The sequence below is a fragment of the Scyliorhinus canicula genome, chromosome 16 (assembly GCF_902713615.1).
Source record: "Scyliorhinus canicula chromosome 16, sScyCan1.1, whole genome shotgun sequence".
NCBI lineage: Eukaryota > Metazoa > Chordata > Chondrichthyes > Carcharhiniformes > Scyliorhinidae > Scyliorhinus > Scyliorhinus canicula.
The window spans coordinates 1,776,188-1,793,450 of record NC_052161.1 but is presented as its reverse complement, the minus strand read 5'-3'; the positions used below and the strand labels follow the sequence as shown (position 1 = coordinate 1,793,450).

Sequence of the window (17,263 nt, the reverse complement as noted above, 5' to 3'; positions counted from 1 at the left end):
TGAGGGTGCTAGGCCTTTTCTCATTAGAACGGAGAAGGATGAGGGGCGACTTGATAGAGGTTTATAAGATGATCAGGGGAATAGATAGAGTAGATAGTCAGAGACTTTTTCCCCGGGTGGAACACACCATTACAAGGGGACATAAATTTAAGATAAATGGTGGAAGATATAGAGGGGATGTCAGAGGTAGGTTCTTTACCCAGAGAGTAGTGGGGGCATGGAATGCACTGCCTGTGGAAGTAGTTGAGTCGGAAACGTTAGGGACCTTCAAGCGGCTATTGGATAGGTACATGGATTAGGGTAGAATAATGGAGTGTAGGTTAACTTCTTAAGGGCAGCACGGTAGCAATGTGGATAGCACAATTGCTTCACAGCTCCAGGGTCCCAAGTTCGATTTCGACTTGGGTGACTGTCTGTGTGGAGTCTGCACATCCTCCCCGTGACTGCGTGGGTTTCCTCCGGTTTCCTCCCACAGTCCAAAGATGTGCAGGTTGGGTGGATTGGCCATGAAAAACTGTCCAAAATTCTATGATTAACCTAGGACAAAAGTTCGGCGCAACATTGTGGGCCGAAGGGCCTGTTCTGTGCTGTATTTCTCTGTCTATCATCAGAGCTGTGACGCTGAGGCAGTACTTTCAGCATTCCTGTCGCATCTGTAACCGAGTCAAATACCCTGAGGTGTTTCACTGCAGTGCTACGGAACAAAGTTCAGCCGTGAGCCACAGCCGCAGATATATTTGGACAGATGATCAATGGCTTGGTCAACAGCCTGGTTTTCAGGAGTAGCTTCCGAAGAGAGAAAGACAGAAATGGAGAGGTTCAGGAAGGGAATTCTTGAGCTAATGACCCAGGCATCTGACCAACTACTTGCTGACGTCGGTCAGAGACAAAGATTGGATAGTCTGTGAAAACAAAAGGGGTCAAGGGTTGGATTTTTTGAGATGTAGATTGCACGTTTGAAGGGGAGGAGGCAATGTTCCCCGAGAAGAAAAATTATTAACAATAATGTTTAACACAGAGAAGAGTATTGGCTAGTCAGTAGTTTTGAGGGTAGTTTTGAGGTTCGGAGCAGGAGGTGAGGTTCTGGGTGTTTGACAGCACAATAGATAGCAAAATGGCTGAGGCTATTCATGAAGGCCCCGCCTTCTCAACCCTGCCCCTTGCCCGAGGTGTGGTGATTCTCCGGTTAAATCACCACCAGTCAGCTCTACCCCTCAAAGGGGAAAGCAGCCTCGGGTCATCTGACACTGTGGTGACTACTAGATAGCGGAATAGAGAAAGATGTGAGGTGAGGACCAGGGAAAAGCTGATTATTGGCTGGGTGTGTTAGGGGAGGACTGGAAAACAGCAGAGACAGCTGAAGGGATAGTTTAAACCCGAGTGACATAGGAGTCCCTGAGTTCCTTACACTTTCCCGAATGCTGGTGAGTGTTACAGATGGACTGAACACCCAAGCTCAAACCTGGAGTAGGATGCGTGCAAATCAGCTAGAACTCAGGCCCTTAACCAGTCCCTACTGCTGGTGTGTGTGGGTATGTTTCAGTGTGTACCCATGTGTATGGGTTTGTATGTCTGTGTGTTTGCATTGCTATGATTTATGACTTTGTACTGCTAAAGCAGTTCTTTTCTCATCTGTTTTACAGACACTGGAGTCGGAGCTGAAGAAGTTGCAGAGTTCAATTTCAGAAACTGCGAGCAACTTCGACGACATAATGAACAAACTGTTTGAAAAGAAAGTGAGAACTGAAATGATAATTTATCAGGTAACTCCTCACTAACATCAAATTCTGACCAACCCCATGCTGTACCTGTCCTGGGAGTGTTTGATGGGGACAGTGTAGAAGGAGCTTTACTCTGTATCTAACCCCATGCTGTACCTGTCCTGGGAGTGTTTGATGGGGACAGTGTAGAGGGAGCTTTACTCTGTATCTAACCCCGTGCTGTACCTGTCCTGGGAGTGTTTGATGGGGACAGTGTAGAGGGAGCTTTACTCTGTATCTAACCTCGTGCTGTACCTGTCCTGGGAGTGTTTGATGGGGACAGTGTAGACGGAGCTTTACTCTGTATCTAACCCCGTGCTGTACCTGTCCTGGGAGTGTTTGATGGGGACAGTGTAGATGGAGCTTTACTCTGTATCTAACACCATGCTGTTCCTGTCTTGGGACTGTTTGATGGGGACAGTGTAGAGGGAGCTTTACTCTGTATCTAACCGCGTGCTGTACCTGTCCTGGGAGTGTTTGATGGGGACATCATAGAGACAGAGACAGAGAAAGCGAGACAGAGGGAGAGAAAGAAAGAGATGGAGAATCATAGTGAGGAATGAATGAGTGAAAGAGTGCAAAAGCAGTTAGGCTAATGAGCAATGGAAAGTTGGTGAAGAGGGACCTGGGCAGCACGGTAGCACAGTGGATAGCACTGTGGCTTCACAGCGCCAGGATCCCAGGTTCGATTCCCGGCTTGGGTCACTGTCTGTGTGGAGTCTGCACATCCTCCCCGTGTCTGCCTGGGTTTCCTCCGGGTGCTCCGGTTTCCTCCCACAAGTCCTGAAAGACGTGCTGTTAGGTGAATTGGACATTCTGATTTCTCCCTCCGTGTACCCGAACAGGTGCCGGAGTGTGGCGACTAGGGGCTTTTCACAGTAACTTCATTGCAGTGTTAATGTAAGCCTACTTGTGACAATAAAGATTATTATTATTATAAATAAAGCTGGAGTATGTACAGGTGAAGGGCATTAATTGGATGATTGCTTGTACCCATCCAGAGATTGAAGAGGGAGTAAAGTTAGGAGGTCCGGATATGTAGCGTTTCACTGTCTGAATAAGTCTGAAACTGAATAAACATTGGCTTCTGGTCATCACCTTCACCAATTGGCTATCGGAGGTTTGACACTCTACAGAGTGGTTCTCCTCAAGCCTGCGTACGGTCAACTGTTGTCCTTTCTGAAGGCGAAACTTGAAATGATGGAGTCATGCCGTTGGGTGCATCTTGAACCTTTCCCTTTGTGGGTCAGAGGTGACATTGCTACTAACTGACGCTGGTTATGTGGTCAGCAATATTCCCTCTCATTGTAGATATAGAAATGATTGTTTTTGTGTGGGACTGACTGACTCTTTACCCATAGGAGGAGTTGAAGATCTGCAACCTGGTCTTCTCATTGCGGATAGAAGAAGAGATACAAAACAGAGACGCTCAACTGAATTACCTACTCACAGAACAGAAGGAGTTTTTGGTACAATACATGATTAGAGTTAGATCCACTATCAGTGCATAGTTAATTATTTCACAGAGTGACCAACTGGCCCATAATTACAGAGTCATCCTATGATTTAGCTGATTGTCCTCCGTTCTAAGATAATTGTCCCACCGTATTACCACAGACAGACACGCATTGCTGATCGCAGCTCCAGGGAGGCACGGCCACCCTCTCAAATGGAACAAGGTGCAGACACCCTGGACCAGGAATCTGGGTAAGAAGGTTCACTGCGCCATCTGCCACTGGGCAGGAGGGACAGCTTGGTGGAAAGCAAGATAATAATTGTCTGACAAACATCTCTTCATATTGTTGTGAATGTTGTGGAATCCTGTTTAGCTGCCCCACCTGTGCACCAATAGCTTACACCAGGGGTCTTGCAATGACTCCTGGACTGCAAGGTCAGTGGGCATTTGAGCTAATAATGATCAAGTAGAGCGGACACAATGTACAAGATGGATAGATAGGTGCATTGTCAGTGCGAGGTCAGCTTTTTGATATCATTAAGCTGGGCAGCTCATCGTGTTCACCAGCGCTAACCCTGAGCTCCTCGTGTTCACCAACGCTGACCCTGCGATCCTCCTCGTGTTCACCAGCGCTGACCCTGAGCTGATCGTGTTCACCAGCGCTTACCCTGAGCTCCTCGTGTTTACCATCGCTGGCCCTGCGATCCCCATCGTGTTCACCAGCGCTGACCCTGAGCTCCTCATCGTGTTCACCAGCGCTGACCCTCAGCTGTTCGTGTTCACCAGCGCTGACCCTGCGATTCTCATCGTGTTCACCATCGCTGACCCTGCGATCCTCATCGTGTTCACCATCGCTGACCCCGAGCTCCTCCTCGTGTTCACCATCGCTGACCCTGCGATCTTCATCGTGTTCACCAGCGCTGACCGAGCTCCTCGTGTTCACCAACGCTAACTCTGAGCTTCTCGTGTTCACCAACGCTAACTCTGAGCTCCTCATCGTGTTCACCAGCGCTGACCCTGAGCTGTTCCTGTTCACCAGCGCTGACCCTGCGATCCTCATCGTGTTCACCATCGCTCGCTGACCCTGAGCTCCTCATCGTGTTCACCAGCGCTGGCCCCGAGCTCCTCGTGTTCACTATCGCTGACCCTGCGATCCTCCTCGTGTTCACTATCGCTGACCCTGCGATCCTCATTGTGTTCACCAGCGCTGACCCTGCGATCCTCATCGAGTTCACCATCGCTGACCCCAAGCTCCTCGTGTTCACTATCGCTGACCCTGTGATCCTCATCGTGTTCACCAGCGCTAACCCTGCGACCCTCCTCGTGTTCACCATCGCTGACCCTCAGCTGTTCGTGTTCACCATCGCTGACCCTGCGATTCTCATCGTGTTCACCAGCGCTGACCCCAAGCTCCTCGTGTTCACCATCGCTGACCCCGAGCTCCTCCTCGTGTTCACCATCGCTGACCCTCAGCTGTTCGTGTTCACCATCGCTGACCCTGCGATTCTCATCGTGTTCACCAGCGCTGACCCCAAGCTCCTCGTGTTCACCATCGCTGACCCCGAGCTCCTCCTCGTGTTCACTATCACTGACCCTGCGATCCTCATCGTGTTCACCAGCGCTCACTCTGAGCTCCTCATCGTGTTCACCAGCGCTGACCCTGCGATCCTCATCGTGTTCACCAGCGCTGACCCTGAGCTCCTCGTGTTCACCAACGCTGACCCTGAGTTTCTCATTGTGTTCACCAGCGCTGACTCTGAGCTCCTCATCGTGTTCACCATCGCTGACCCTGAGCTGTTCGTGTTCACCAGCGCTGACCCTGCGATCATCATCGTGTTCACCATCGCTGACCCTGAGCTCCTCGTGTTCACCAACGCTGACCCTGAGCTCCTCGTGTTCACCAGCGCTGACCCTGAGCTCATCGTGTTCATCAGCGCTGACCCTCAGCTGTTCGTGTTCACCATCGCTGACCCTGCGATCCTCATCGTGTTCACCATCGCTGACGCTGAGCTCCTCATCGTGGTCACCAGCGCTGACTCCGAGCTCCTCCTCGTGTTCACCAGTGCTGACCCTGCGATCCTCCTCGTGTTCACCAGCGCTGACCCCGAGCTCCTCATCGTGTTCACCAGCGCTGACCCTGCGATCCTCCTCGTGTTCACCAGCGCTGACCCTGTTCTCTTCCTTCCAACAGGCTTCAAAATCTCAGATGACACAGAATACGAAGTTGATGGTTGACCGATTCCGAGAGACCTACGATGATCTGGTGGCCGAAGACAGAGTAAAATACGTTGTATTCCTTGTCTTGCTAGGAATAAACGGCGGACATCACTGGGATTAGAGAGCGGTCATCACTGGGATTAGAGAGCGGACATCACTGGGATTAGAGAGCGGACATCACTGGGATTAGAGAGCGGTCATCACTGGGATTAGAGAGCGGTCATCACTGGGATTAGAGAGCGGACATCACTGGGATTAGAGAGCGGACATCACTGGGATTAGAGAGCGGACATCACTGGGATTAGAGAGCGGTCATCACTGGGATTAGAGAGCAGACATCACTGGGATTAGAGAGCGGACATCACTGGGATTAGAGAGCGGTCATCACTGGGATTAGAGAGCGGTCATCACTGGGATTAGAGAGCGGTCATCACTGGGATTAGAGAGCGGACATCACTGGGATTAGAGAGCGGACATCACTGGGATTAGAGAGCGGTCATCACTGGGATTAGAGAGCGAACATCACTGGGATTAGAGAGCGGACATCACTGGGACTAAAGGGCGGTCATCACTGGGATTAGAGAGCGGTCATCACTGGGATTAGAGAGCGGTCATCACTGGGATTAGAGAGCGGTCATCACTGGGATTAGAGAGCGGTCATCACTGGGATTAGAGAGCGGTCATCACTGGGATTAGAGAGCGGTCATCACTGGGATTAGAGAGCGGTCATCACTGGGATTAGAGAGCGGTCATCACTGGGATTAGAGAGCGGTCATCACTGGGATTAGAGAGCGGTTATCACTGGGATTAGAGAGCGGACATCACTCGGACTAAAGGGCGGTCATCACTGGGATTAGAGAGCGGACATCACTGGGATTAGAGAGCGGACATCACTGGGATTAGAGAGCGGACATCACTGGGATTAGAGAGCGGTCATCACTGGGATTAGAGAGCGGACATCACTGGGATTAGAGAGCGGTCATCACTGGGATTAGAGAGCGGACATCACTGGGACTAAAGGGCGGTCATCACTGGGATTAGAGAGCGGTCATCACTGGGATTAGAGAGCGGTCATCACTGGGATTAGAGAGCGGACATCACTGGGATTAGAGAGCGGTCATCACTGGGATTAGAGAGCGGACATCACTCGGACTAAAGGGCGGTCATCACTGGGATTAGAGAGTGGTCATCACTGGGATTAGAGAGCGGACATCACTGGGATTAGAGAGCGGTCATCACTGGGATTAGAGAGCGGACATCACTGGGATTAGAGAGCGGACATCACTGGGATTAGAAGGCGCTATTTGAGTCACTCACCTGATGAAGGAGCTACGCTCCAAAAGCCAGTGATTCCAAATAAACCCGTTGGACATTAACCTGGTGTTCTAAGACCTCTTACTGTGCCCACCCCAGTCCAACGCCGGCATTTCCACATCAAGGCAGATTCATGACAGTGAAAAGTACCAAGTTCTGATCAGAATCGCTGAGCCATTTACAGTAACTCAAAAGCTGCAGAACCCAAGTTTAATTTCAAAGAACAATGCAGACCAGGAACAGGCCCTTCGGCCCTCCAAGCCTGTACCGGCCATAATACCAACCTTGGCCCAAACCCTCAGCCCTTCCCTGTGCCGTATCCCTCTATACCCATCCTATCCATGTGTTTGTCAAGATGCCTTTTGAATGTCGTTAATGTATCTGCTTCCACAGCCTCCCCTGGCAACGTGTTCCAGGCACTCACCACCCTCTGCGTAAAAACCCTGCCTCGCACATCTCCTCTAAACTTTGCCCCACGCACCTTAAATCTGTGCCCCCTGGTGACTGACCCCTCCACCCTGGGAAAGAGTGCCTGCCCATCCACTCTATCCATGCCCCTCATACTCTTGTTGACCTCTATCACGTCACCCCTTAACCTCCGTCTTTCTAATGAAAACAGTCTGAATCTATTCAGCCTTTCCGCATAGCTACATCCACCCGAGGAAATAGTCTCTGAACGTCCACTCTATCTATCCCCCTCATCATCGTATAAACCTCTATTAAATCGCCTCTCATCCTCCTCCGCTCCAAAGAGAAAAGCTCCCTCAACCTTTCCTCATAAGACCTATCCTGCAAACCAGGCAGCATCCTGGTAAATCTTCTTTGCACCCTTTCCACACACACAATATGGGATTCAGAGTGATTCAGCAGTTTAGATCAGAAATTGGCTAGCTGGAAGAAGACAAGTACGTACCAGTCAGGCAGGGAGGAAGGGGTCGAGCGAGGGAACCGTGGTTTACCAAAGAAGTGGAATCTCTTGTTAAGAGGAAGAAGGAGGCCTATGTGAAGATGAGGCGTGAAGTTTCAGTTGGGGCGCTTGATAGTTACAAGGAAGCGAGGAAGGATCTAAAGAGAGAGCTAAGACGAGCAAGGAGGGGACATGAGAAGTCTTTGGCAGGTAGGATCAAGGAAAACCCAAAAGCTTTCTATAGGTATATCAGGAATAAAAGAATGACTAGGGTAAGAGTAGGGCCAGTCAAGGACAGTGGTGGGAAGTTGTGTGTGGAGGCTGAGGAGATAAGCAAGATACTAAATGAATATTTTTCGTCAGTATTCACTCAGGAAAAAGATAATGTTGTGGAGGAGAATGCTGAGACCCAGGCTATTAGAATAGATGGCATTGAGGTGCATAGGGAAGAAGTGTTGGTAATTCTGGACAAGGTGAAAATAGATAAGTCCCCGGGGCCTGATGGGATTTATCCCAGGATTCTCTGGGAAGCCAGGGAAGAGATTGCTGAGCCTTTGGCTTTGATTTTTATGTCAGCATTGGCTACAGGAATAGTGCCAGAGGACTGGAGGATAGCAAATGTGGTCCCTTTGTTCAAGAAGGGGAGTAGAGATAACCCCAGTAACTATAGGCCGGTGAGCCTAACGTCTGTGGTGGGTAAAGCCTTGGAGAGGATTATAAGAGATACGATTTATAATCATCTAGATAGGAATAATATGATTAGGGACAGTCAGCATGGTTTTGTGAAGGGTAGGTCATGCCTCACAAACCTTATCGAGTTCTTTGAGAAGGTGACTGAACAGGTAGGCGAGGGTAGAGCAGTTGATGTGGTGTATATGGATTTCAGTAAAGCATTTGATAAGGTTCCCCACGGTCGGCTATTGCAGAAAATACGGAGGCTGGGGATTGAGGGTGATTTAGAGATGTGGATCAGAAATTGGCTAGTTGAAAGAAGACAGAGGGTGGTGGTTGATGGCAAATGTTCAGAATGGAGTTCAGTTACGAGTGGCGTACCACATGATCTGTTCTGGGGCCGTTGCTGTTTGTCATTTTTATAAATGACCTAGAGGAGGGCACAGAAGGTTGGGTGAGTAAATTTGCAAACGACACTAAAGTCGGTGGAGTTGTAGACAGTGTGGAAGGATGTTGGAGGTTACAGAGGGACATAGATAAGCTGCAGAGCTGGGCTGAGAGGTGGCAAATGGAGTTTAATGTAGAGAAGTGTGAGGTGATTCACTTTGGAAAGAATAACAGGAATGCGGAATATTTGGCTAATGGTAAAATTCTTGGCAGTGTGGATGAGCAGAGGGATCTCGGTGTCCATGTACATAGATCCCTGAAAGTTGCCACCCAGGTTGATAGGGTTGTGAAGAAGGCCTATGGTGTGTTGGCCTTTATTGGTAGAGGGATTGAGTTCCGGAGCCATGAGGTCATGTTGCAGCTGTACAAAACTCTGGTACGGCCGCATTTGGAGTATTGCGTACAGTTCTGGTCGCCTCATTATAGGAAGGACATGGAAGCTTTGGAACGGATGCAGAGGAGATTTACCAGGATGTTGCCTGGTATGGAGGGAAAATCTTATGAGGAAAGGCTGATGGACTTGAGGTTGTTTTCGTCAGAGAGAAGAAGGTTAAGAGGTGACTTAATAGAGGCATACAAAATGATCAGAGGGTTAGATAGGGTGGACAGTGAGAGCCTTCTCCCGCCGATGGAGGTGGCTAGCACGAGGGGACATAGCCATAAATTGAGGGGTAATAGATATAGGACAGAGGTCAGAGGTAGGTTTTTTACGCAAAGAGTGGTGAGGCCGTGGAATGCCCTACCTGCAACAGTAGTGAACTCGCCAACATTGAGGGCATTTAAAAGTTTATTGGATAAGCATATGGATGATAATGGCATAGTGTAGGTTAGATGGCCTTTAGTTTTTGACTTCCCATGTCGGTGCAACATCGTGGGCCGAAGGGCCTGTACTGCGCTGTATCGTTCTATGTTCTAAAGGGTGGTGGTTGATGGGAAATGTTCAGACTGGACAGTGGTGTACCATAAGGATCTGTTTTGGGGCCACTGCTTTTTGTCATTTTATAAATGACCTGGAGGAGGGTGTAGAAGGATGGGTGAGTAAATTTGCAGATGACACTAAAGTTGGTGGAGTTGTAGACAGTGCAGAAGGATGTTACAAGTTACAGAGGGACATAGATAAGCTGCAGAGCTGGGCTGACAGGTGGTGAATTCATTTTGGAAGGAATAACAGGAAGACAGAGTATTGGGCTAATGGTACGATTCTTGGTAGTGTGGATCAGCAGAGAGATCTTGGTGTCCATGTACATAGATCCCTGAAAGTTGCCACCCAGGTTGAGAGGGTTGTTAAGAAGGCGAACGGTGTGTTAGCTTTTAATGGTAGAGGGATTGAGTTCCGGAGCCATGAGGTCATGTTGCAGTTGTACAAAACTCTGGTGCGGCCGCATTTGGAGTATTGCGTGCAGTTCTGGTCTCCGCATTATAGGAAGGATGTGGAAGCATTGGAAAGGGTGCAGAGGAGATTTACCAGGACGTTGCCTGGTATGGAGGGAAGATCTTATGAGGGAAGGCTGAGGGACTTGAGGCTGTTTTCGTTAGAGATAAGAAGGTTAAGAGGTGACTTAATTGAGGCATACAAGATGATCAGAGGATTAGATAGGGTGGACAGTGAGAGCCTTTTTCCTCGGATGGTGATGTCCAGTACGAGGGGACATAGCTTTAAATTGAGGGGAGATAGATATAGGACAGATGTCAGAGGTAGATTCTTTACTCAGAGAGTAGTAAGGGCGTGGAATGCCCTGCCTGCAACAGTAGTGGACTCGCCAACACTAAACGCATTCAAATGGTCATTGGATAGGCATATGGACGATAAGGGAATAGTGTAAATGGGCTTTAGAGGGGTTTCACAGGTCGGCGGAACATCGAGGGCCGAAGGGCCTGTACTGCGCTGTAATGTTCTATGTTCTATACTCCAAATGTGGTCTCACCAGGGTCACGTACAGTTGCAGCATAATCCTGCGGCTCTTAAACTCAAGCCCCCTGTTAATAAACGCTACCACACTATAAGCCTTCTTCACGGCTCTATCCACTTGAGTGGCAACCTTCAGAGATCTGTCGACGTGACCCCCAAGATCTCTCTGTTCCGCCACATTCCTCAGAACCCTGCTGTTGACCCCGTAATCTGCATTCAAATTTTTTCCAAATCTTACCAAAATGAATCACCTCGCACTTATCAGAGTTAAACTCCATCTGCCATTTTTCGGCCCAGCTCTGCATCCTATCAATGTCTCTTTGCAGCCTACAACAGCCCTCCACCTCATCCACTACTCCACCAATCTTGGTGTCATCAGCAAATTTACTGACCCACCCTTCAGCCCCCCTCCTCCAAGTCATTGATAAAAATCACAAATAGCAGAGGACCATCCATCACAACCCTCTGTCTTCTATGTGACAGCCAGTTACTTATCCAATTGGCCAAATTTCCCTCTATCCCACACCTCCTTACTTTCTTCATAAGCCGACCATGGGGAACCTTATCAAACGCCTTACTAAAATCCATGTATACGACATCAACTGCAATACCTTCATCTACACACTTAGTTACCTCCTCAAAGAATTCAATCAAATTTGTGAGGCAAGACTTACCCTTCACAAATCCGTGTTGACTATCCCGGATTAAGCTGCATCTTTCCAAATGGTCATAAATCCTATCCTTCAGGACCTTTTCCATTAACTTTCCGACCACAGAAGTAAGGCTAACTGGACTATAATTACCTGGCTAATTGGATAAGTCATTCCTATTCCTTTTCTTGAACAGAGAAACAACATTCGCCACTCTCCAGTCCTTTGGCACTATCCCCGTGGACAGTGAGGACCCAAAGATCAAAGCCAAAGGCTCTGCGATCTCATCCCTTGACTCCCAAAGAATCTTTTGATATATCCCATCTGGCCCAGGGGAGTTGTCGACCCTCAGGTTTTTCAAAATTGTTAATACATCCTTCCTCAGAACATTTACCTCCTCCAGCCTACCCGCCTGTATCACACTCACATCCTCAATAACATGGCCCCTCTCCTTGGTGAACACTGAAGAAAAGTATTCATTCAATGCCTCTCCTATTTCTTCTGACTCCATGCACAAGTTCCCACTACTGTCCTTGACCGGCCCTAACCTCACCCTGGTCATTCTTTTATTTCTCACAGAAGAGTAAAAAGCCTTGGGGTTTTCCTTGATCCGACACGCCAAGGATTTCCATGCCCCCTCCTAGCTCTCCTAAGCCCTTTTGTTAGCTCATTCCTTGCTACCTTGTAACCCTCAAGCGACCCAACTGAACCTTGTTTTCTCATCCTTACATACGCTTCCTTTTTCCTCTTGACAAGACATTCAACCTCTTTTGTGAACCATGGTTCGCTCACACGGCCATTTCCTCCCTGCCTGACAGGGACATACCTATCAAGGACACGCAGTATTTGTTCCTTGAACAAGCTCCACTTTTCATTTGTGCTTTTCCCTGACAGTTTCTGTTCCCATCTTATTCTCCCTAATTCTTGCCTAATCGCATCATAATTACCCCTCCCCCAATTATAAACCTTACTCTGCTGTATGGCCCTATCCCTCTCCATTGCAATAGTAAAAGACACCGAATTGTGGTCACTATCTCCAAAGTGCTCTCCCACAAACAAATCTAACACTTGGCCCGGTTCATTACCCAGTACCAAATCCAATGTGCCCCCCCCCCCCCTCTTGTCGGCCTATCCACATATTGTGCCAGGAAACCCTCCTGTACAAAAACTGCCCCATCCAAACTGTTCGACCTATAGAGGTTCCAATCAATATTCGGAAAGTTAAAGTCACCCATGACAACTACCCTGAGACCTCCACACCTATCAATAATCTGTTTTGCAATTTCTTCCTCAACATCTCTATTACTATTTGGGGGCCTATAGAAAACGCCTAACAATGTTACCGATCCTTTCCTATTTCTAACTTCGGCCCATATTACCTCAGTAGGCAGATCCCCTTCGAACTGCCTTTCTGCAGCCGTTAAACTATCCTTGATTAACAATGCTACTCCTCCACCTCTTTTACCACCTTCCCTACTCTTACTGAAACATCTATACCCCGGAACATCCAACAACCATTCCTGTCCTTATTCTAACCATGTCTCTGTAATGGCCACAACATCGTAGTCCCAAGTACCAATCCACGCTCCAAGTTCACCTACCTTATTCCGGATGCTCCTTGCATTTAAGTAGACGCACTTCAACCCACCTTCCTGTCTGCCGGTCCATTCCTGCCACCATTATACCCTCCTCAGCACCTCACTACTCTCAACGCTGGCTTCTGGACTACAGCTCATCAATCATCTTTGTCATCTGCTCAAAAAACTCAACCAAGTTAGTGAGGCACGACCTCCCCTTCACAAAACCATGCTGTCTATCGCTAATGAGTCCATTTGTTTCCAAATGGATATAAATCCTATCGCTGAGAATTCTCTCCAATAATTTACCAACTACCGACGTGAGGCTCACCAGCAGTTAGGCGGCTGTTTGAATCAGCGATGCTGCCTGTGGGACACATTGCTCTGCCTGCTGTCGCTTTCTCTGTAACGTCTGTTTCTCTCTCTCTCTTCAGCTCTATGATCGTGGATTCAGGAAGGAATTTATTGATGTTTCGAGTTCAATGGTTGACCAACTTTATAAACTGTACAAACGCAGGCCCAAGTGAGTACTCCCACACACACAGCAACAATGCCGAGTACTCCCTACACACAGCAACACTGCCGAGTACTCCCACACACACAGCAACAATGCCGAGTACTCCCACACACAGCAACACTGCCGAGTACTCCCACACACACAGCAACACTGCCGAGTACTCCCACACACACAGCAACAATGCCGAGTACTCCCCACACACACAGCAACACTGCCGAGTACTCCCACACACACAGCAACAATGCCGAGTACTCAAACACACACAGCAACACTGCCGAGTACTCCCCACACACAGCAACACTGCCGAGTACTCCCCACACACAGCAACAATGCCGAGTACTCCCACACACACAGCAACAATGCCGAGTACTCCCCACACACACAGCAACACTGCCGAGTACTCCCACACACACAGCAACAATGCCGAGTACTCCCAGACACACAGCAACACTGCCGAGTACTCCCCACACACAGCAACACTGCCGAGTACTCCCCACACACACAGCAACACTGCCGAGTACTCCCACACACACAGCAACACTGCCGAGTACTCCCACACACACAGCAACACTGCCGAGTACTCCCCACACACACAGCAACACTGCCGAGTACTCCCCACACACAGCAACACTGCCGAGTACTCCCACACACACAGCAACACTGCCGAGTACTCCCACACACACAGCAACACTGCCGAGTACTCCCACACACACAGCAACACTGCCGAGTACTCCCACACACAGCAACACTGCCGAGTACTCCCCACACACACAGCAACACTGCCGAGTACTCCCACACACAGCAACACTGCCGAGTACTCCCCACACACAGCAACACTGCCGAGTACTCCCACACACACAGCAACACTGCCGAGTACTCCCCACACACAGCAACACTGTTGAGTACTCCCACACACACAGCAACACTGCCGAGTACTCCCCACACACAGCAACACTGCCGAGTACTCCCACACACACAGCAACACTGCCGAGTACTCCCCACACACAGCAACACTGCCGAGTCGTCCCACACACACAGCAACACTGCCGAGTACTCCCCACACACACAGCTACACTGCCGAGTACTCCCACACACACAGCAACACTGCCGAGTACTCCCACACACACAGCAACACTGCCGAGTACTCCCCACACACACAGCAACACTGCCGAGTACTCCCACACATACAGCAACACTGCCGAGTACTCCCACACACACAGCAACACTGCCGAGTACTCCCCACACACACAGCAACACTGCCGAGTACTCCCCCCACACACAGCAACACTGCCGAGTACTCCCCACACACAGCGACACTGCCGAGTACTCCCCACACACACAGCAACACTGCCGAGTACTCCCACACACACAGCAACACTGCCGAGTACTCCCCACACACACAGCAACACTGCCGAGTACTCACACATACACAGCAACACTGCCGAGTACTCCCACACACAGCAACACTACCGAGTACTCCCCACACACACAGCAACACTGCCGAGTACTCCCACACACACACAGCAACACTGCCGAGTACTCCCCACACACACAGCAACACTGCCGAGTACTCCCATGCACACAGCAACACTGCCGAGTACCTCCCACAAACACAGCAACACTGCCGAGTACTCCCCACACACAGCAACACTGCCGAGTACTCCCACACACAGCAACACTGCCGAGTACTCCCCACACACACAGCAACACTGCCGAGTACTCCCCACACACAGCAACAATGCCGAGTACTCCCTACACACAGCAACACTGCCGAGTACTCCCACACACACAGCAACACTGCCGAGTACTCCCTACACACAGCAACACTGCCAAGTACTCCCACACACACAGCAACACTGCCGAGTACTCCCACACACAGCAACACTGCCGAGTACCTCCCATGCACACAGCAACACTGCTGAGTACTCCCCACACACACAGCAACACTGCCGAGTACTCCCCACACACAGCAACACTGCCGAGTACTCCCACACACACAGCAACACTGCTGAGTACTCCCCACACACACAGCAACACTGCCGAGTACTCCCCACACACAGCAACACTGCCGAGTACTCCCACAAACACAGCAACACTGCCGAGTACTCCCCACACACAGCAACACTGCCGAGTACTCCCACACATACAGCAACACTGCCGAGTACTCCCCACACACACAGCAACACTGCCGAGTACTCCCACACACAGCAACACTGCCGAGTACCTCCCATGCACACAGCAACACTGCCGAGTACTCCCCACACACACAGCAACACTGCCGAGTACTCCCCACACACAGCAATACTGCCGAGTACTCCCACACACAGCAACACTGCCGAGTACTCGCACACACACAGCAACACTGCCGAGTACTCCCCACACACAGCAACACTGCCGAGTACTCCCCACACACACAGCAACACTGCCGAGTACTCCCACACACACAGCAACACTGCCGAGTACTCCCCACACACAGCAACACTGCCGAGTACTCCCCACACACAGCAATACTGCCGAGTACTCCCCACACACACAGCAATACTGCCGAGTACTCCCACACACACACAGCTACACTGCCGAGTACTCTCCCCACACACAGCAACACTGCCGAGTACTCCCACGCATACAGCAACACTGCCGAGTACTCCCTACACACAACAACACTGCCGAGTACTCCCTACACACACAGCAACACTGCCGAGTACTCCCACACACAGCAACACTGCCGAGTACTCCCACACACAGCAACACTGCCGAGTACTCCCACAAACACAGCAATACTGCCGAGTACTCCCACACACACACAGCAACACTGCCGAGTACTCCAACACACACAGCAATACTGCCGAGTACACCCACACACACAGCAACACTGCCGAGTACTCCCACACACACAGCAATACTGCCGAGTACTCCCACACACAGCAACACTGCCGAGTACTCCCACAAACACAGCAATACTGCCGAGTACTCCCACACACACACAGCAACACTGCCGAGTACTCCAACACACAGCAATACTGCCGAGTACTCCCACGCATACAGCAACACTGCCGAGTACTCCCCACACACAGCAACACTGCCGAGTACTCCCCACACACACAGCTACACTGCCGAGTACTCTCCCCACACACAGCAACAATGCCGAGTACTCCCACACACACAGCAACACTGCTGAGTACTCCCACACACAGCAACACTGCCGAGTACTCCCCACACACACAGCAACACTGCCGAGTACTCCCACACACAGCAACACTACCGAGTACTCCCCACACACACAGCAACACTGCCGAGTACTCCCCACAGACAGCAACACTGCCGAGTACTCCCCACACACAGCAACACTGCCGAGTACTCCCACACACACAGCAACACTGCCGAGTACTCCCACACACACAGCAACACTGCCGAGTACTCCCCACACACACAGCAACACTGCCGAGTACTCCCCACACACAGCAACACTGCCGAGTACTCCCACACACACAGCAACACTGCCGAGTACTCCCCACACACACAGCAACACTGCCGAGTACTCCCCACACACAGCAACACTGCCGAGTACTCCCACACACACAGCAACACTGCCGAGTACTCCCCCCACACACACAGCAACACTGCCGAGTACTCCCACACACACAGCAACACTGCCGAGTACTCCCACACACAGCAACACTGCCGAGTACTCCCACACACACAGCAACACTGCCGAGTACTCCCACACACACACAGCTACACTGCCGAGTACTCCCACACACACAGCAACACTGCCGAGTACTCCCACACACACAGCAACACTGCCGAGTACTCCCCCCACACACAGCAACACTGCCG

General features: G+C 50.3%; 1 protein-coding gene across 1 annotated transcript in view; it reads left to right on the top strand.

Moving 5' to 3' along the window:
* cfap43 (cilia and flagella associated protein 43) overlaps positions 1 to 17,263 on the top strand; it is a 273,825-nt gene that overhangs the window by 228,391 nt on the left and 28,171 nt on the right. The window contains 4 exon segments of the mRNA XM_038822192.1: positions 1,644 to 1,763; positions 3,122 to 3,229; positions 5,408 to 5,494; positions 13,344 to 13,432. Of these exon segments, the coding sequence (XP_038678120.1) occupies positions 1,644 to 1,763; positions 3,122 to 3,229; positions 5,408 to 5,494; positions 13,344 to 13,432 (404 nt within the window).